A 21,978-nucleotide genomic window follows, 5' to 3' on the forward strand; every position below is an offset into this window, starting at 1 on the left:
TTTGCAGTGGTCTGATACTCCTTCCATTTCAATATTATCGCTTGCACAGTGCTCTTTGGGTTGTTTAAAGCTTGGGAAATATTTTTGTATCCAAATCTGGCTTTAAACTTCTCCACAACAGTATCTCGGACCTGCCTGGTGTGTTCCTTGTTCTTCATGATGCTTTCTGCGCTTTAAACGGACCTCTGAGACTATCACAGTGCAGGTGCATTTATATGGAGACTTGATTACACACAGGTGGATTCTATTTATCATCATTAGTCATTTAGGTCAACATTGGATCATTCAGAGATCCTCACTGAACTTCTGGAGAGAGTTTGCTGCACTGAAAGTAAAGGGGCTGAATAATTTTGCACGCCCAATTTTTCAGTTTTTTATTTAACAGAGTTTGAAATATCCAATACATTTCGTTCCACTTCATGATTGTGTCCCACTTGTTGATTCTTCACAAAAAAATTACAGTTTTATATCTTTATGTTTGAAGCCTGAAATGTGGCAAAAGGTCGCAAAGTTCAAGGGGGGCGAATACTTTAGCAAGGCACTGTACTTGGCCACTGAATCAATTTCACCTGTTGTTCTTCAGAAATGCAACAGTGGCCTTAGATGTGTGTTTTGGACCATTGTCATGTTGGAAAAGTGCACGAAAACCAAGGAGTGATAGTAGCATCCTCACTTTCAATACAGAGCAGTACATCTGTGAATTTATGATACCATCAATGAAATGCAGGTCCCCGACACAAGCAACACTTATGCAGCCCCAACGAAGGACACTGGCACCACCCTTTTTTACTGTAGGCACCGTGCTGTTTTCTTTGTACTCCTCACTTTTGCAAAGCCATACAGTTTTGAGGCCATCAGTTCCAAAAACATTTATCTTGGTCTCATCATTTCAGAGTACAGTCTCAGTAGTCGTCCTCTTTTTCAGCATGGGCCCTGGCAAAATCTAGGGGGACTTTTTTGTGCCTGGTCTTTAGGAGAGGCATCCTTCGTGGACGACACCCATGCATGTCATTCCTCTGCAGTGTACGATATATTGTGGCACAGGAAACAATTACCCCAGTTTGGCTTTCTACTTATTTACCTAACTGCAGTTAACTTGCATGGCGATTTTCTTCAACCCTTCTTATCAGAAGACGCTCCTGTCAAGGTGTTAAATGAATTGTAAAGGCAGAACGTTTTTTATCCTAATGCATTTCATGCATTAAGATAAAAAGCCTTCTGTGTCTAGCAGCCTTCCCAGCACTTCCTAATACTTACCTGAGCCCCATCTCTGTCCAGCGATGTCCACGAGTCCCTCGGACGTCCGGGACTCTCCTTTCTGATTGGCTGAGACACATCCATGGTGGCATTGGCTCCCACAGCTGTCAATCAAAGTCAGTCAGCCAATCGGGAGAGAGAGGGAGCGGGGGCCAAAAGGCAGCTCCATGCCTGAATGGACACAGAGCTGCTGCTTGCAGTGGGGGCACTCGACTGAAGGGAGGGGCTAGGAGCAGCAAAGAAGGACCCGAGAAGAGGAGGATTCCAGCGGCTCTGTGCAAAAGATGTCTTTGTGAGATGGTTGCAGTTCCATCTTCAAGTGGTGTTCCAGCTGTGAAAAAAAAATTAAGTCAGCAGCTACAATTACTGTAGCTGCTGACTTTTAATACATAGACACTTACCTGTCCAGGGAGCCCTCGATGTAAGCAGCCCAGCCGATTTTCGGCTGCCGCCGCCATTCGCTCCCGGTTTCCTACTGCGAATGCGTGAAGCACGCTGTGCATTCTCATTGGCTCGGCGGCGGGGAAAGGAGAAAGGGGACGGAACTTCAGAGGGATAGCGCCACAGCACTGTCTCCCGGAAGTAGGGAAGGGTACCTGTTAAAAACAGATACCCATTCCCCCCTCCCCCCTGAAAGGTGCCAAATGTGGCACTGGAGGGGGAAGCAGATGAGCAGAAGTTCCATTTTTGGGTGGAACTCTGCTTTAACTTTTTGTATCACTTTTGCTACAGTATTCTGACTGATAAGTAAAGCTTTGCCGATCTTCTTGTAGCCTTTATCTTTTTTGTGTAAAGAAATGATTTTCTTTCCCAGGCCTTGTTACATTTTTCTTCCATGTGGTTCCATTGCCTGACAGTATGATTGCCCTTTTATGATCCACTGTCTGCTGGACACCTGCCTAATATTTGTGGGAGTATTTTGTAGTATAATGTCCCATAGAAAATGTTGTTTCTGCGCATGTCATTAGCAGTGTTCATTTAGTCGACTAAATCAATACTATTTTAGTCTACTAAAATATGACTAAAACTAAAACAATTCTGAGACTGACGGAGTGTGTTCAAGAAGAGTAGTGACTTGGGAGAACACTGGAATACTTTGTTGGCATTATATTCACAGTTCAGAGAGCTAAACTTGCCTACAGCCCTAAAGTTTCAGGTCTCATGCATACTGGACGTTAAAAAAACACCAGTAGCATTTTTATTTTTTTTTTGCAGATTCATACTAACTAGGTTGATGCAGCATCAGTCCCCGCTGGCTTTAACACGGAGACCTGAGCGATCAAAAACCGCAGATTGTTTGATTTCCACAGCTCCCTGTCACCAGCACTCTGCTCTATCCCATCCCCCCAACCCCTAGACTCACTGAAGCTCTGGGCTGTGGAGGGGATCCCGACGTCATTGTCGCGATCTTGCCTGAGCCTGGACTGGCTCTGTGACGTCAGCGGACAGCGGGCTTCAGTTGGAAAAGGGTCACAGGTGTGCAGAACGAACTGCATTCCTGTGATCCACAGAAGAAATACAGCCAAACAAGCCTTGGCTGTACTTGTTCTTTAAATGTGACAAAACAGATTGATGTGGTGCAGAAGTGGACTTTTCTCTCAGCTGTATAAGGGTGTGATTGCATAAAAGTCAAGTCCACCTAAAATAGATATTTGAGTTATTGGTGATTGCTGATGCACTGAATGCCTGATAACATCACATTGTTATTACATACACTGACATTCTTCCCAGCCACAAGTTAGATTCAAGCCTGACTTGATAGTTTGAATCTGCTTGGGGATCCAACAAGCAGATAGAGAGGAAATTGTACAGCATTTATTCAGGAAGGTGTCCCAACAACCCCACATGCGTAGAGATCCCTGGAATCTGACTGCTTGTAATACTTGATATACAGAATAAGATGTATTGAGTAAATATTCTGCCCTTAGGACCATTACATTATTTTGTGCATATCATTAGTGGTTCACTGAAGGATTTAACATGTCAGTTGGAACTTTTTTCAGAGTAGAGCTTTTCTAAATAGTTTGTGTTTTTGTATCGTCCATGAAATTTTTTTTATGTTTACTTTCAAAGGGCCGGGATGATCTCAGACAAGACGCAGTGATGCAGCAGGTGTTCCAGATGTGTAATGCATTGTTACAGAAGAACAGTGAGACCAGGAAGAGAAAGCTGACTATCCGCAGATACAAGGTAATCTTTACCAGTTATAGTAACCAGTGGCGTACCTAGAGCATTTGGCACCCAGGGCGGATGCTATATCTGGCACCCCCCCTTTAAAATGTAAAAACACCCACAAAAATTTGTAATGTTTTCAAGAGTATTTATTGCACATATTTCACAGCCCCCCATCCCAGTGCCCCTTGCAGTCTGTCCCCTCCCTGCAGACATGATACAAGAGATGGTCAGATTGCAGACATGATACCAGAGATGGTCAGAGACTGAGGGTGTGATACAAGAGATGGTCAGAGACTGCAGACATGATACAGGAGATGGTCAGAGACTGCAGACATGATTCAGTAGATGGACAGAGACTGCAGACATGATACAGTAGATGGTCAGAGACTGCAGACATGATACAGTAGATGGTCAGAGACTGCGGACATGATACAAGAGATGGTTAGAGACTACAGACATGATACAAGAGATGGTCAGAGACTGCAGACATTATGCAGGAGATGGTCAGAGACTGCAGACATGATACAGTAGATGGTCATAGACTGCAGACATGATACAGTAGATGGTCAGAGACTGCAGACATGATACAGTAGATGGTCAGAGACTACAGACATGATACAGTAGATGATCAGAGACTGCAGACATGATACAAGAGATGGTCAGAGACTGCAGACATGATACAAGAGATGGTCAGAGACTGCAGACATGATACAAGAGATGGTCAGAGACTGCAGACATACAACAACAGATGGTCAGACTGCAGACCTGATACAAGAGATGGTCAGAGACTGCAGACATGATAGAAGATAGAAGAGCACTAGGGGGGCTGGAGAGCACAGGAGAGAATTAAGGGGGGGGTTGGAAAGCATTGCAGGGGGGTTGGAAAGTGTGAGGGGTGGAGAGCGCTGGGGGGGGGTGCTGGAGAGCACGGGGGGGAACTGGAGATCACTGAGGGGGGAGCCAGGGTGCACAGGGGGGTGGAGAGCACTGGGAGGGGGGGACGAGATCACTGAGGGGGGGCAGGGTGCACAGGGGGGTGGAGAGCACTGGGGGGGACTGGAGATCACTGAGGGGGGAGCCATGGTGCACTGGGGGGGACTGTAGATCACTGAGGGGGGGAGCCAGGATGCACAGGGGGGTGGAGAGCACTGGGGGGGGACTGGAGATCACTGAGGGGGGGGAGCCAGGATGCACAGGGGGTGGAGAGCACTGGGGGGGACTGGAGATCACTGATGGGGGGGGGGAGCCAGGGTACACAGGGGGGTGGAGAGCACTGGGGAGAACTGGAGATCACTGAGGGTGGGAGCCAGGGTGCACAGGGGGGTGGAGAGCACTGGGGGGGGATTGGAGATCACTGAGGGGGGGAGCCAGGATTAACAGGGGGGTGGAGAGCACTGGGGGGGACTGGAGATCACTGATGGGGGGGGCAGGGTGCACAGGTAGGTGGAGAGCACTGGGGGGAACTGGAGATCATTGAGGGGGGAGCCAGGGTGCACAGGGGGTAGAGAGCACTGGGGGAACTGGAGATCACTGAGGGGGGGGCAGGGTGCACAGGGGGGTAGAGAGCACTGGGGGAACTGGAGATCACTGAGGGGGGGGACCCAGGGTGCACAGGGGGGTAGAGAGCACTGGGGGAACTGGAGATCACTGAGGGGGGGAGCCAGGGTGCACAGGGGGGTAGAGAGCACTGGGGGAACTGGAGATCACTGAGGGGGGGGCAGGTTGCACAGGGGGGTGGAAAGCACTGGGGGAACCAGGGAGCATTGGGGGGAGCTGCAAAGCACTGTGGGGAGCTGAAGAGAACTGGGAGGAGGGGGGCTAAAGAGCACTGGGGGGGGGCTGGAGAGGGGGTGTTGAAGAGCACTGGGGTGGGGGGGGGGGTGCTGGATAACACTGGGGGGCCAGCAAAGGAATTTGTATATTAGGGGTGGTGGGACAGCTGCATAAAGAGGAATTGATCTTTCCATATATCTCCTTCGTCTGTTGAATGCCTGCAGGAGGGAAAGGAGGAGAATCAGTCATTTAACGGACGCAGGAGATATATGAAAAGAAGATCAATGCCTCATTATGCAGCTGTCCCGGCCGCTTCTCCTATACAGCACACAGCACTTACCTTCTTTCTTCCCGCCTCCTGCGAGCAGCACGCCGCTGACTGAAGGAGCTGCTATTGCAGCTGCCTTCACACGGAGATGCGTGCCAGCCCGACGGAGCCGGCGGGCACCCCTGAGCGGCCTGATAAACCACACCCCCCCCCTCCCCCCGTGCGTTGCACCCGGGGCGGTCCCCCCCCCCATTGGTACGCCACTGATAGTAACTGATATATATAATTTTAGTTCTAACCAACAGAATTTGGCAGTGAAATCATCAGCTTTATACATTCTATTTATTAACTATCTTGATTCCCTAAAGCAAAATTGTAATGCAGAAATGTGAATGTTTAAGTTATTACATTACATTTTTTCTCCCAAACCTTCAGGTCTTTTGTGTTTTACATTTTGTTTTGTTTGTTACATTCACATTTATGATGGTTTGTTATTGCCGAATGTGTTTTATTTGTTTCAACTGGTCTCCAAGCTGGAATCCTGAAGAAGCAAACACTGCAAAATGCATAGATTCAATACTCTTTTTTTTGGGATGGGGCTTCTTTTTAATTAAATTAAATGTCTTTTCTTATATTAAGTTTTACTTGATTTTTTTTCCAGTTGTCAGGCACAACTTGTCCCCTTTTTGTTTAGAGTGGGATTTCTGCATTTGGGTGCAGCTATCCCCCCCCCCTCTGTTCTCTCTTTTGTAGATGCATTTGTTTGGGATGGTGCCACAATGGATGCAATCAGTATAATGCTCTGTCCACACACCAATCCACTATTGTATTTATTATATTAGTGTAGTCCAACTCTTGAGTAATAGTATATATTTGCCCCTTTATTTAAATTCCCTTTTTTTTATAACTATTTAATTAGTCTGAAGGTGCATCTGATCAGAAATTGGCACTCTTGACTGAAAAAGAGATTACAACATCCTCTACGTACAATGAGGTGGTTTAGATGGGATATCCATAGGAATGGCATCGGTCACCTAAAGCCATGAAAGTAAAGTCAGTCTTATTTTACAAATAGCAGATATTTTACAATGCTATATCATTATTAGGCAATTGATTAAAGCAGTTATAAACACGAATGTGAATCTGAACCTCTAGGGTAGGTGTAACGGACCGTTTCAGCAGACAAGGGGTTAAAATCCGTTTAGGCGATATGGCCCTGTCTGAGAGACAGGCACAGCTACTGCAGAACACCAAACTCCCGAACTGGATACAAAATAGCACTCCAACCTGGAACCTCACGAATAGCTGCTAGCAGACGAACAGGAAAAGCATACATCAGCTTACACTCCTAGCAATCAGTCTCCAACAGCATACAGTGAATCCCCCCAAGAACGAGACAAGGCTCCGTGTGAGGCTCAAGCAGTGGACAACATCCTCCTGGTCACCCTGCATTCACCAAATCCATACGAATTAGAACCAGGGGCTGTTTGTTCGGTAGATAGAATCTACCGAACGGCTGTGCAGAAAGGGAGAAATAAATCCTTCTGCACCGTAAAATTAACCCTTTAGCTGCCGGTCCATAATCCAAAGGCAGCAGGCGGGCAACCAGGCTCCTCCAATGCAATGTGGCGAGGTTGGTCTCATCACAGTAGGGATGCCATGGGTTCCATTTATTCCGGAGTAGGTTTCACCTGCTGAATAAAAAAACTAAAAACTTTGCAAGAGTATTATCTTAAAGTTGACCATTGCCCTGAATTAAAGAGATATCGGAGAACCTCAGAAAAATCTGAAACTTGTGAAAATGTAGAGCGTGGTAGAAGCATTTCTACAAATTTACATGACCTATAGGCTTCTACTTTTGCAGCAGAATCCCATGTTCAACAAAGGAAAAAGTCAGGGCCTGCTAACCACTACCCACTTCTGGAGTCTCCACTATATTACATATAATCCCACAATCTGCAGAAAGGACTTCAACAAGTCACTTCTCAAAACTAATCATATCCAAAAGAAATTTCACACTCCAATAAAATAATCAAAAAAAATTAATAGAACTGTGTCCTCTAAAAAGATAATTTATTACGAAAGATACAGATTAAAAAAGCATGGTAAATACATAGGGATAAATATGTATTTGATTTTTAGAGTGCAAATTTTTTTGTACATGATTATTTTTGAGGCGTGGTCTGTTTAGGTGCTCTATCCAAGTTTTTGTTTTTTGTTGTAGACACAGGGCGGGCTATAGGTTTAATGATTACTGTGATAGCCAATTAGAGACTATCACAGAGATCATGTGATCAGGATCTGGTTCGCCTGGGTCCCGATCGTTGTTAGAGACCCAGGGCTGACACTGAAAGCCCAGGCTCAGTGCTTGGGCAATTGAGCACACTCTCAGCACAAACACAAGAACACATCTATGCGGTGCCCAGGTTTAAAGCCCACTTTCTTGACACTGTATATATGTGTTACATGGACGTAAAGCTGTTCATTTCCAGAATAACCTTGATTTTATTTTTTAACCATTTGTCCGGTTAAGACTCTTTATTATTATGGATTAGATAAAAATCAAAATACATTTTTCATACTTAATGTGGAATTTCAGAAAAATGCTGAGGGTTCACATGTTTTGTATCACATCTATGCCTGAGTATATCAATAACTGACATCCTTGTGTTGTTGGCAGGTGGTGCCTCTGTCTCAGAGAAGTGGTGTTCTGGAGTGGTGCTCTGGCACAGTTCCTATTGGTGAATACCTTGTGAATTCTGATGAAGGTGCTCACAAACGTTACCGGCCAAGGGATGTCAGCAGTTTACAGTGCCAGAAGAGAATGATGGTTTGTTTGTTATTATGAATTCACTTTTTTAAAAAGGGGTTTATCAGTTTTGCTTGATGTAGGGGAAATGTGAAAGGAACTTAAATTCTTCCAACAACCTAAGCTGCACTCCTCACAAAAACTATCAAGACTTGCACACACAGAAACACAAACCCCTTTAAAGTATAACTAAAGACAAAAACGTTTTGTTTTAAATAGAGTGGAGTGGGATAAGAAAACCCATTCATTTTTTTTTTTTTTTGCTGTCTGTGCCCCCAGTAAGGAGATTCACCCTCTTTATTTGCCCTGTTTACCATGATCATTGAAAGGGAAAGTAAAAGAAAATCCTAAATTATGGGTTGTCCCCAGAAAAGTAATTGAGAGGAAGTCATCTCATGGGGACATTAGTTCTGGTGACCCGGGGGCCCCCAAGAAATACCATAATTTGCAAGGATTTCCTCTCACTTCCTGTTTAGTTATGGGACAGGAAGTGAAGGGAAATCTTCCCAATGGGACACAGAAGGCAAAAAAAAAAATCGGACATGTTATAACCCTCCTTTGCTCTATCCAAAATGGGAAAAAAAAGTTTTGCTTATAGTTTTACTCTAAGTATGTATTTGCAGCACAGAATTAGGAGGGAATATTGTCGGGGATCCTTCAAATTCCAAACACATTCTAGTGCAGTGCAAACAAATGGCCACTGCCCCACCTATAACTGGCCTTTGCAGCAAGCAAAGAAAATTCACAGCTCAACTTCCTGACCAGCCTGCAACCAAGCAAATTATCCTGCCTAACAAGATCTTTGTTTGTACTGTTGGAATACTGATGAGAGGACACACTGGACACCTTTGCTGTCCTTGTGCTATATGATGCGTGTCCAGTGCGTTACTGTGCCTTTAAGGAGGGGTGGGCTCTCTCCAGGCTCACCTGCCCTCGGCCTATCCATTATAATGCATGCGCTTCTACCATGGAGGCGCTCACAATTTAGAGTTAGGACTGCAGATAACACTGGGGTGCCATGAATTAGCTCTGCAGCATATGCATGTATTTGCAAATGCTTGCCAAATAAACCCCTGTTTTTAATGCATTCTGTTAGAATAATTAGGTTGGTTGCAGGCTGGTCAGTAAGATGAGCTGGGAATGTTCTTTGGTTTAGTTTGACATCCAGAGTGCATCATTGTAGCAGTCTATCACGAGGATGGATCTGTAGTGAGGGGAAGATACAGAGTCAAGCCCAGTTTAGGAACTAAAGTATCTTTTTGATAATTGGAACTCTGTGGGTAAGTGCTTAACAACCGAACTTAAGTGAAAAGTCAGAATAGCTTAATCAGAAGGAGTTTTTACCTTTTGGAAGAGCCAAGGCAGGCTTATGACGTTGTTTTCACTGAAATGCTATGGTGTGATCTAAACAGGGCTGGTAAAGCAAGATAAGGATGTAAGCTGTGCAAACCAGGAATTTTGTACCTTAGTGATATGATATATAGTTTTGTGTATATTATGTTTTTATTATAGTACATTTTATTAAAAAAATAGGTTTAAAGGGCAAAAACAAACATTACATTTTGTAATGAATATGTAATGTGAAAGGCATTGTACTTCTATGTATTTTATGCTTTGGATTTAGCATTTAGAAAGAAAAAAAAAGGAATCAGGTTTAATGATAAGTCAATGCTGTTTGATCATCAGTGCACCCAAATCCACAGGCACAAATTCTTTTAACTATCAGTTAGATTAACAAAGCACTTACCAAGGTACTGCTACAGTTCAGAATCAATTAATATATATATATACACATTAATTAGTGTTTTTATTCTGACCACAGTTTTCGTCAAATCCGTAATCCTGTTTTCTAATTTCTAGGATGTTCAAAGAGGACGGTTTGAAGATAAATACCAAGTTTTCCTGGACATCTGTGAACATTTCCATCCAGTGTTCCGTTACTTCTGCATGGAGAAGTTCTTAGATCCAGCAGTTTGGTTTGAGAAGCGTTTGGCTTATACACGTAGTGTTGCCACATCATCCATTGGTGTGTGTTACTTACATTCATTTGTATTTCATTTCTATTAGGCAGGAATACAAAGATTTATTAATTTTACAGTTTATAGGCCTTCCTCACTGGTATAACTAGCACTAGGGGCATCCAGTCCTAGGCCTCAGAAGAGAGAGATGAGGAAGCTCTTGTGAGGATATTAGTAGTGAGAAGATGGCACTTAAGGCAGCACTTACATGAGAGGAAGCAACTCTGGAGAATCAAGAAAGAAAAAGAAGGCACCTCTAAGTGCAGCATTAAAAGATTTATTCATAGACAAGGGAATTAAAAACACTCACAAAATCATTGTGGAATCAAGCCTATCAATAAGAATCCTCATATGAACCGCTTAGTCCTGCGTAGGGAGAGAGAGGGCTGTCCTACAGCTGTGAGAGTCCCAGGAGGACACAGGGGAGTGAGGAGACAATGGGATGGCCCGGCTTCCGGAACCAAGCTGGAACCCACGCATCCGGTAGTGACGTCAGGTGAGGGTAGTGGGCGGTAACTGGTTTCGTCAGACCTACGCCCATATTCGTGCAGTTGGCATATAAGGGGTGAAGGGGAGGAGAAAGAAGAGGAGTAGAGGCTCGGTTCTTGGATGGAATGACAATAGAGCCGGGAGTGTGTTGCCGAGGACATGCTGGGGGAGTGACCTGTCACCAGCATACACATATATATCTATGGTAGTGATACTAGGAGCCTATTGGAAACAAGGAGCATACAAACATAAGGAGTATTTGGAAAATAAACGTTATAATATAAAAAAGGGAAGCATTTCAAATTAAAGTACATCATTTGACATACTGTATATAAGCATATACAGGTATGTATGTATTGGGTCTTGGCTATTCTTAAAGAGCCAGTCAAGCAGATAGTGGTAGTAGTGCTCGGAGAATTTTGGAAACTATTAGGAGTATTAAAAAATGAGGAGTGTTTTTCCAGACACTTTGCAGCATACCATCAGAAATCCACCACTTGTATACAGGTGTGGATCATTGAATCCATCCCCGCCAGTTTCCCTGGGTCAGAGAGATTTCAGCGCTTCTGCAAAAGGGAAACATACTGAATATATGCCTTAGACATGCTCTCACCTGGGGGCATGAATGAAGAATTCGAAATCAATACAATATATATATATATATATATATATATATATATACACAGTGCCTTGCGAAAGTATTTGGCCCCCTTGAACTTTTCGACTTTCTGCCATATTTCAGGCTTCAAACATAAAGATATAAAACTGTAATTTTTTGTGAAGAATCAACAAGTGGGACAAAATCATGAAGTAGAACGAAATTTATTGGATATTTCAAACTTTGTTAACAAGTAAAAAACTGAAAAATTTGGCGTGCAAAATTATTTATAATAATATCTAATAGTATAAGTATCTAATACTATTAATAATACTTTCAGTGCAGCAAACTCTCTCCAGAAGTTCAGTGAGGATCTCTGAATGATCCAATGTTGACCTAAATGACTAATGATGCTAAATAGAATCCACCTGTGTGTAAGTCTTCGTATAAATGCACCTGCACTGTGATAGTCTCAGAGGTCCGTTTAAAGCGCAGAGAGCATCATGAAGAACAAGGAACACACCAGGCAGGTCCGAGATACTGTTGTGGAGAAGTTTAAAGCCGGATTTGGATACAAAAAGATTTCCCAAGCTTTAAACATCCCAAAGAGCACTGTGCAAGCGAATATATTGAAATGGAAGGAGTATCAGACCACTGCAAATCTACGAAGACCTGGCTGTCCCTCTAAACTTTCAGCTCATACAAGGAGAATACTGATCAGAGATGCAGCCAAGAGGCCCATGATCACTCTGGATGAACTGCAGAGATCTACAGCTGAGGTGGGAGACTCTGTCCATAGGACAACAATCAGTTGTATACTGCACAAATCTGGCCTTTATGGAAGAGTGGCAAGAAGAAAGCCATTTCTTAAAGATATCCATAAAAAATGTCGGTTAAAGTTTGCCACAAGCCACCTGGGAGACACACCAAACATGTGGAAGAAGGTGCTCTGGTCAGATGAAACCAAAATCGAACTTTTTGGCAACAATGCAAAACGTTATGTTGGGGGTCAAAAGAAACACAGCTCATCACCCTGAACACACCATCCTCACTGTCAAACATAGTGGTGGCAGCATCATGGTTTGGGCCTGCTTTTCTTCAGCAGGGACAGGGAAGATGGTTAAAATTGATGGGAAGATGGATGGAGCCAAATACAGGACCATTCTGGCAGAAAACCTGATGGAGTCTGCAAAAGACCTGAGACTGGGACGGAGATTTGTCTTCCAACAAGACAATGATCCAAAACATAAAGCAAAATCTACAATGGAATGGTTCACAAATAAACATATCCAGGTGTTAGAATGGCCAAGTCAAAGTCCAGACCTGAATCCAATCGAGAATCTGTGGAAAGAACTGAAAACTGCTGTTCACAAACGCTCTCCATCCAACCTCACTGAGCTCGAGCTGTTTTGCAAGGAGGAATGGGCAAAAATTTCAGTCTCTCGATGTACAAAACTGATAGAGACATACCCCAAGCGACTTACAGCTGTAATCGCAGCAAAAGGTGGCGCTACAATGTATTAACTTAAGGGGGCTGAATAATTTTGCACGCCCAATTTTTCAGTTTTTTAATTGTTAAAAAAGTTTGAAATATCCGATAAATTCCACTTCATGATTGTGTCCCACTTGTTGTTGATTCTTCACAAAAAATGACAGTTTTATATCTTTATCTTTGAAGCCTGAAATGTGGCAAAAGGTTGAAAAGTTCAAGGGGGCCGAATACTTTAGCAAGGCACTGTGTGTGTGTGTATATATATATATATATATATATATATATATATATATTGGACTGTTTTGAGATATTATTATACTTTGCATATACTGAACATTTGACTTCTGCCTCCTACAGGAGACATTGATTCATCCATAATATACTGCCAGAAAATGGATATACAACATAGGCGAGGTATAATACACCCGAATATGGGCGTAGGTCTGATGGAGTCGCACATGCTCCGAAATGCGTTACTGCCCACTACCCTCACCCGACCTCACTGCCGGCTGCGTGCGTTCCAGCTTGGTTCTGGAACCCGGGCCGTCGCATTGCCTCCACATCCTCCTGGGACTCTGACAGATGCCGGACAGCTCTCTTCCTCCCTACACAGCGATGCAGGACTAAGCGGTTCATACGAGGATTCTTATTGATATGCTTGATCTCCATGAAGATCTTGTAAATGTTTTTAATCCCCTTGTCTGTGAATAAATCTTTTAATGCTTAGAGGTGCCCTCTTTTTCTTTCTTCAGTCATGGACAGTTATTAGTACTGACACTTTGATACATGAGGTCACATGGGTGGATGGGAACTGGACCAGTATTCTCCGACATTCCATTCAGCCTGTGTGTATGGCAGTTGGTCTTACAGAAGCCAGCCGTTTGGCCGACATCTGACAAAGGGGTATGACCGAAAAAAGGTCTGCTGATTGACATCCAATCATTTCTCACAAAAGTGCTGTCCGGCGTGTACGGGGGGGGGGGGCTGTCCCGCCCCCACTGTCCCCCTGTCAGAATACAATAGCTCATAGTTAGTACAGCAGCACCTCTTGAGCTGCTTTTTTTTTTTTTTCATTCAGCCCGCTGGATTGGATGAAAAAAAATCTAGTAATGTGTACTAGGCTTAACCCTTCCTTACTCCCAAAATTAAAAAATAGTTTTTCCTTTAATTGCACTTTCAATTAACAAGGGTAACTGGCTACCAAGTTTGACACTGGGGCTTTTTTTTTTTGGAAATTTTTATACACGAATTCCATTCTGAAAATGTACAGATATATAGGTAATCTGACTGTACAGTAAATTCAAGTATACTGAATGTCACTGAGAGATTGATCATATAGCACACAGACTGTATATGATCTATAACATTTTTGTGTGTTACGTTGTGGCGCTGTATAATGGGGGGCCATGTGTAATAAAGACGTCACCCTACAACCCTATTGGGCCAGTTTGTACGGATTGGCACATGCAGCTCTGCTATGGTTTTTGAGCAAAGCCTTCAAATATGACTGCCCAATGTATGGTGAGAGCTTAGGGTGTGCCAGAGGAGCAAATTGTAAAATAAAAATATCCCTACAACTTATATTGCCTGACCTTTAAATATCTATTCACATTGAAAAATGTTGTTTATATTGCACTGGTCACATATCATACATATCTTTATTTCTTTAAAAAGGCTGGAGATATCCTTTTTTATATAATCTTTTTGTCTTTTGTTGTCAGTTGGTTACATTGTAGGACTTGGAGACAGACACGTCCAGAACATCCTAATAGATGAAGAGACATCAGAACTCGTACACATTGACCTGGGTAAGGGTTTTTTTTTATATATAAGAGTGAAGCGAATGGTGCTTTGTTTCAAGCATCCCTTGGCACAATGGAACTGTAGCTATGTTTTAGGAAGAAATAGGGAGTATTTCTGGTTGTTGAAGATGTATTTTTATGTACATTTTCAAACCTGATGAAAAATCTCACTGTGAGGGAAGCCCAACCCTTCCATCTCCTGTAGCTGGTGTAATGTGAGGTTGAGTGGAACAGACATTGTCCAGCATGACATTGAGCTAATAATCAGGTTGGAGGTACTCCATAAACCTCAAGAACAATTCTTGTTGATACTCCGGAAAGATGTGACTTGGTATAATAACAAAAGTATATTGAATAATCTGTAAGCGGATCATAGTTCGAGGAATGGTGTTGCTGTCACTTGGGGTGGAGGGGTGGAACTGGCCATGACCCAACTAATGTAGGAGTGACCATCGCCTTCTAACACTGTGATGATGCTGAGCTACCCGACAAACAGTCTGCATCATTGCGCACTACTTTGAATTTCTAGTGGCTCCATTAAAGAGGACTGCATTTGACTTTTTGTTTTTTGGATTGTGTGTTTTTATTGCTGGCTGTGGCGCAATTAAGGAGATTTCTTCTCAATTCCTGGAATATGGATTTGAACATAACCATACTTTCTCTATCGCTCATTGACAGACGTAGTCCTCGGTGATACAGCACCTTCGGGTTATGTTGCCTCCACAGGAGCAGGACTAGACAGGAAATAAAAATGCTCTGGCCACACCCCAGGGGCAGTCCCCGAGGGTATATCCTCTCTCTCTCCGCCACAGCAAATCAGTTTTTTTCTGTCTAGTCAGGAGTAAGGACCTAGATACCTTGCTGGGATCTTCGGTCCTGGCAAGATTTTTTTCTTAAAAGATTTTTTAGACAGCTTTTTTCTCCAGTGTTCCTGTGAGATCTTCAAGCAAGAAAGCTGAACTGGGCGACGGGCGGGATGTTGAGATCCGGTGGTCACCCCAGTTCAGCCTACGAGCGCGTGCAGGCCATAGCTCCGCGCTGGGTCGGCTGCGACATAGTCCCACTGGGGGACTGACCCCGCGAGTTAAACGTCTCGCTGAAACGCCAAGGACCATGAGTCACGGCGTCCGTATTGGTCGACAGCCCTCCCGCCCCGGTGGAGAGGGGTACTGTCAGGAGTTGGTGCCCGCCTGGTTCCGGTATGGTGAGTAGTATGTTCCCCCTTTTCCCCTGACGGGTCTTGTGGTGAACGCGGGCCCCTCTCTGTATGGTAAGATAGAGTCCCCCTCTATCCTATAACATGGCACAGATCCCCCTACTTTGAGTGTGATTTTATGTGCAAAAAGCCAGGAGGCTTGGTTTGGGAGCTAACAATCTAATTGTATACATGTTAAAAAGATTGTAATCAGTGGCAGTCTGGGAATCTTACTGTGATAATAATAAGGTACCTACCAGTCAGAAGCCATGGACATGTAGACTGCCTTCCTAGTCAAATCTCCAGCTATAGCAGGCCTTCCGAACGGCCATGCGGTCCGCCAGGGCCGGTACCGCCAACCACGCCAAATCCCCATGCAGAGAAGGTGTTGTGTGCTCTGCAGCACACCGCTATTCGGTACAGGCCGCCGCCATTTTTTTTGCTGGATCGCACGAGCAGCCATTTTGGCGTAGCCTCGTGTCTCCAGCATGGGGGCGGCCATGTTTGAGGTGATCCAAACACCTCGTGGAGCTAGGGGAGGCGCCGCCTCCTTTCTTCCTGGGCAGCCAGCCAAAAGACTTCCTGTTTGTGAAGACAGCGCTGTAACCTGTTGCAGTTAAACTCTGAGCATCAAGTGGTGAGCCTGGGGGTCTATCTCTCTCTCTCTCTCGATCGATAGGGATCCCTAGCAGGTAACACTAAGGGGCTTTTGTGGCGCTGGGGGTCTGAAAAAAAAAAAAAAGTTTTTTTTTTTTATTTAATTGAATTGTATTATCCGGGAAGTTACTGGAATAATCATGGACCCTGCCACACAAATTCCCCCACCTGTTTCCCACGGGACCCGCCGGTGCACAGAGTATGGATGCATTTACAGCAGTTTTGGAGTCTTTGGTGGCTCGGGTGAAGGCAGCCTGTCAGGGACGGGGGTCAAGGAAGCGACCCCCGCCTACCCCTATATTATCTGACACCTCTGACTCAGATTCAGAGATGGCCACTGCAGCTGCAGGTCCCTCTGCAAGGGCTGTTACCTCAGGTAAAGCTCCCTCAGACAGTGAGGAGGACGTTCCTTCTCCCGCTATAATTCAGGAAGAAGCATTGGTGGACGCACTAGTTGTGGCAGTGCGGGAAACCGTAAGACTTGAGGTTTTACCGGCAGAGGCAACTGAAACAGAGATTCCCTTTGGTACTAACAAGCCCATCAAAACGGTGAAGGTTTTTCCTGTACCCAAGTGTTTTGGTAATATAATTAAAGGAGAATGGGAGCATTCTAAGCGTACCTTTACGATTTCCAAGCGTATTGCTAGACGCTATCCATTTGAGGAATCCTTCATTAAGAAATGGACGGTACCACCAGTGGTGGATCCACCTATTTCCAGGCTGAATAAAGCCACGGTTATCCCAGTGGAGGACACTTCGTCCTTTAAGGATCCGGTGGATCGGAAGATGGAAGCAGAGTCCCGCACTATCTTCTCTCTGATAGGGTCAGCATTTAGACCAGTAATTGTTATTGGTCTAGTTTCCCAGACACTTACGGAATGGGCGAGATTGGTACGCCAAGACCTTAGGGGAAAAGATATTCCCCAGGAAACATCTGATTTGATGGAACAGATTATACAAGGGCTACAGTTTATCTGTGACGCAGCCTTGGACACTACTCCCCTATTAGGGCATGCATCTATGTCAGCGGTAATCCTCAGACGTGTGCTATGGTTAAAATGCTGGTCAGCTGACCTAGGTTCCAAAAAGACCTTGACGAATCTCCCCTTTCAGGGGAATCGTCTATTTGGGGCCAACCTAGATGAAATTATTAAGGATGCCACTGGGGGCAAGAGCACTTTCTTGCCACAGGCTGCTAAAGCTAAGGGACCTCGCAACAAGCGAGGACCTTTCTTTACCGCCCATAAAGGGTTCGTACGCCCGGCTGGAACAAGCGGGAAAGGCAAGACTCCTCCAGGAGGGTTCAAGAAAGGCTTGTCGGACAAACAGAGGACCGACTCAGCCAAACCCGAAGTAAAGGATTACACAGCCTGAAGGTGCGCCCCCACCCGGGTTGAGGGTGGGGGGACGTTTTCACCGGTATTCAGGACATTAGATTGAGCATCGACTACTACTACCGGTGCGATTCTTCCCTTCCAACATTTAAGTACTACAGGGAGCGGTAGTCACCGTTCCCTGAATAGATCTTTTCCTTTACCTTTTCCTAAGATTAGTCTCTATTCCCCACAGGAATCGGATCTTGTTGACCAGACAGACCAAGAAGCCTCTAGCCGGGTGACTTCGGTCCCTGAGGTTCAACCAGAAAAGATCACCCTTCCTGATAGGAATCGGGTATCTGATAAATGTGTGGGAACAGAAAACGACCAGACTTTCTCGGATGGTCGGGGCCAGATTGCTCTAGGGATGCCTGGTTCAGATCCAGTCAGCACCAGTGGTCCTAGAAATTCTAGGCTGGCCTCGTCAAGCCGGCCTGACCGACTTGGACATGCTAGTCGCAGACGTTCCGTGGGAACTTCGTCTCAGGGAATGTCTGTGGTCTCAAGGACCAATTTTCCATCGTGCTTTACAGTCGCTGGTTTTAATGGCCTGGCCATTGAGACCCAAGTACTGAAGGACAGAGGGTTGTCAGCTTCAGTCATTCCTACCCTTATTAAAGCAAGGAAAGTGACTTCCAGCAAGGTCTATTATCACACATGGAAGACTTGTATTGCGTGGTGCGAATCTTTAGGATTTCCTCCACGTACCTATTCGGTGACTCGAATATTGGCTTTTTTGCAAAAAGGGGTTGAGCAGAAACTAGCCTTGAGCACCATCAAGGGTCAAGTTTCAGCATTAGCAATCTTCTTTCAGAAACCTTTAGCTACCAAGTCCTTGGTGCGGAATTTCATCCAGGGGGTGCGGTACCTGGCTCCACCAGTCCGCGCGCCCCTACCGCCCTGGGATCTTAATTTAGTTTTGTCGGTTCTACAGAAACCTCCCTTTGAAAACATCAGGGAGTTTCCCTTGCTTACTTTATCCCAGAAGGTGGCCTTCTTGGTGGCTATCACTTCTGCTCGCAGGGTGTCAGAACTGGCTGCATTATCATGCCAGTCCCCATACCTAGTGTTTCATAGGGATAAGGTAGTACTTCATCCTAAGCCATCCTTTCTTCCTAAGGTGGTTTCAGATTTTCATCTGAATGAAGATATTGTACTACCTTCCTTGTGTCCTCAGCCCAATCATCATCGGGAACATGCGTTGCATTCCTTGGATGTGGTTCGGGCAATCAGGGTATACCTGAAAGCTACGGAATCATTCCGTAAGACGGATTCACTTTTTGTGATCACGGATGGCCCCAGAAAGGGGTTGCCTGCATCTGCCGCGACCATTGCCAAATGGATTAGACAGACGGTGGTACAGGCTTATTCTATTAAGGGTCAGAGTCCTCCGTTCCCTGTTAGGGCGCACTCCACTCGAGCGCTCAGTACTTCCTGGGCCTTTCGCCATCAGGCGTCAGTGGTCCAGGTATGTAAGGCGGCCACCTGGTCGTCGGTACATACCTTTACAAAATTCTATAAAATTGATGTGATGGCATCGGCGGATGCCTCATTTGGCCGCAAGGTTTTGCAGGCCGCAATTTGAGGAGACCGGTGGTCTACCTCGAGGGTTTTTTTCTGTTTGAAAATTTTTTTTTTGTTGAGTCTCATCATTAAGGATGAGCATTGTAAACTTCTAGTTGGCACCGGTTGGGCCTTCTAGATTGGGATTTGATTTCCATTTTCCCACCCCTCATTTGTGATACTGCTCTGGGACTTCCCGAAGGTGGTGTATCACCGAGGACTACGTCTGTCAATGAGCGATAGAGAAAAATGGATTTTTGTAAAATCTTACCGTAAAATCCTTTTCTCTTAGCTCATTGACAGACGTAGTCCCCGCCCCTCTGTTTTTGAGTTGGGTTGGGTTAAATTCTCTAAGCACTGCTTTTGTGACGTAACTGATTTGCTGTGGCGGAGAGAGAGAGGATATACCCTCGGGGACTGCCCCTGGGGTGTGGCCAGAGCATTTTTATTTCCTGTCTAGTCCTGCTCCTGTGGAGGCAACATAACCCGAAGGTGCTGTATCACCGAGGACTACGTCTGTCAATGAGCTAAGAGAAAAGGATTTTACGGTAAGATTTTCCAAAAATCAATTTTTTCTGTTTTGTAGGTGTTGCTTTTGAACAAGGCAAAATTCTCCCCACCCCGGAGACTGTACCTTTTCGCCTAACACGCGATATTGTCGATGGGATGGGTATTACTGGAGTGGAGGGCGTTTTTAGAAGGTAGGCTTGTCTCCATCTTTCTAATTACCTGTCTATTGTAAACCACCATACCACAGGCAAAATGTGAAAAAACACATTGATTTGGTTTAAGGCACAAGGAAAGTGATTTGAACTGTTTTTTTTCATGCAAAAACACAATTAAAGTAGGACCTCAAAATATAAAAAGCAAAGGTTTATACTATTATTTAGTGAACATTTGTATTAAGAATAAAACTTCTCGTATATATTTTCTTAAAATCAGGTAAAGGTTTATTGAGATGTTACAAATCTGTACAAGTAGGGATCGACCGATATCATTTTTTCAGGGCCGATACCGATTTTCTGGCCACCCTTTAGGCCGATGGCTAATATTAGGTGCCAGTATTGTGCACATTTAAAGTTTTTATTTTTACACTGTCCTTTTAAAAAAAAAAAAACATTTTTATGATCACTTTTATTGCTGTCACAAAAAATGTAAACATCCCTTGTGACAGTAATAGGCAGTGACAGATACTCTTTATGGAGGGATCTGGGGTCTAAATGACCCCAAACCCCTCCTCTGCACTTTCAAGCATTCAAAACACCAAGTTTGGCTGTTGTGAATACAGTAATCCCCCGCTCCATCGCGGTTCAGTTTTTGCGGTCCCGGTAATTCGCGGTTTTTTTTTTTGTAATGTTATTTTACTATTTAAATCATTAAAAATGAAATATTTTTGTGTTTTCCATAGCTCTTGCTATGTCTCTTAGTATCTTTTATGTGTTTAAATGAGTTTCTATTGTTTTAAAAGTGTGTTTAAAGATCTTAAAATGCTTCTACATGTACAGTGACAGTAAAATAAACATGCCTACAATGCATTTTAATAGGGTTTTTCTATTTTGCGGAATTTCACTTTTCGCGGCTGGGTCCGGAACGTAACCCCCGCAATGGAGGGGGGTTTACTGTACTGTCATTTTAAAAAAAAAATCTGGCTCCTTTAAGGCTCCAGTACCCGGAAGTGATGTCATGACATTGCTTCCAGGTTTTTACATTGGAGACCCAATCAGAGCCGAATACGACTTTGTTCGGGTCTTTCGGCCAGCTGGCAAATGTGCAGGCTGGTCGTTTGGGTCTCACGGTGAGACCGGAGACCCAGGGGGGGGGGTTGTCTCCTCCCACTCCTTGTATTGACAATCGAGCAGCTGCTCAGCCGCATCGGCTATCATTACAACAAAGCCGATAGTCGGCTCCGAATAACGTTACAATTCTATAATGTGGAATGGCACTATCTATGGATGGTATTAGAAAATGTATTTTGGGAAACGTCTTTATATCATGGATCAAGCTGCTTTATTGGAATAACGTTACTGGGGTAAAGCCTCTAGCTGCAGGCATCGCTCTGGTACAACCACTTGAAGAAATATCAGTCATATCGGCAAGTTTGTGGCCGATACGGATACTTTGTAGTTCACATCATGGAAATACTTTAAGCGCCCTTTAGAGCCATATCTAGGGCCATGCACAACCGGCACACTAGGGACACCATTACAAAGCAGGTAGACGAGCATTAAACATTTGGAAAGCAAGGGAATACAAATTTCAGCCATAACATTACCAAGTAAATTAAACATATTAATTTTTGTGATATATTTCACAACAATAACACGTCCGTTACTAAATCAGCTGAGGGCCAAACTAGGAGAAGCTAACCAACTACCCCATACCTTCTCAAATTTGGAAAAGCTGCCCCTATGCTGATATAACAGCTTTTCTAACCTCAATGTTGTGCCCATCTGTGCAAACCACAATTGCGGAAAAGGGGGGAGTACTTGAAGTCCAATGGAGTCGA

At 44.4% G+C, this 21,978-nt stretch overlaps 1 protein-coding gene across 2 annotated transcripts in view; it reads left to right on the forward strand.

Moving 5' to 3' along the window:
• The window catches only part of ATM (ATM serine/threonine kinase), a 276,722-nt gene that overhangs the window by 246,214 nt on the left and 8,530 nt on the right, over positions 1 to 21,978 (forward strand). For both annotated transcript variants that reach the window (XM_082248434.1, XM_082248435.1), the window contains exons 55-59: positions 3,331 to 3,447; positions 8,154 to 8,303; positions 10,143 to 10,308; positions 14,601 to 14,687; positions 20,059 to 20,173. In XM_082248434.1, the coding sequence (XP_082104560.1) occupies positions 3,331 to 3,447; positions 8,154 to 8,303; positions 10,143 to 10,308; positions 14,601 to 14,687; positions 20,059 to 20,173 (635 nt within the window). The remainder of the gene's footprint in view (positions 1 to 3,330; positions 3,448 to 8,153; positions 8,304 to 10,142; positions 10,309 to 14,600; positions 14,688 to 20,058; positions 20,174 to 21,978) is intronic.

This window comes from Pelophylax lessonae, assembly GCF_965119305.1.
Source record: "Pelophylax lessonae genome assembly, chromosome: 2".
Lineage (NCBI taxonomy): Eukaryota > Metazoa > Chordata > Amphibia > Anura > Ranidae > Pelophylax > Pelophylax lessonae.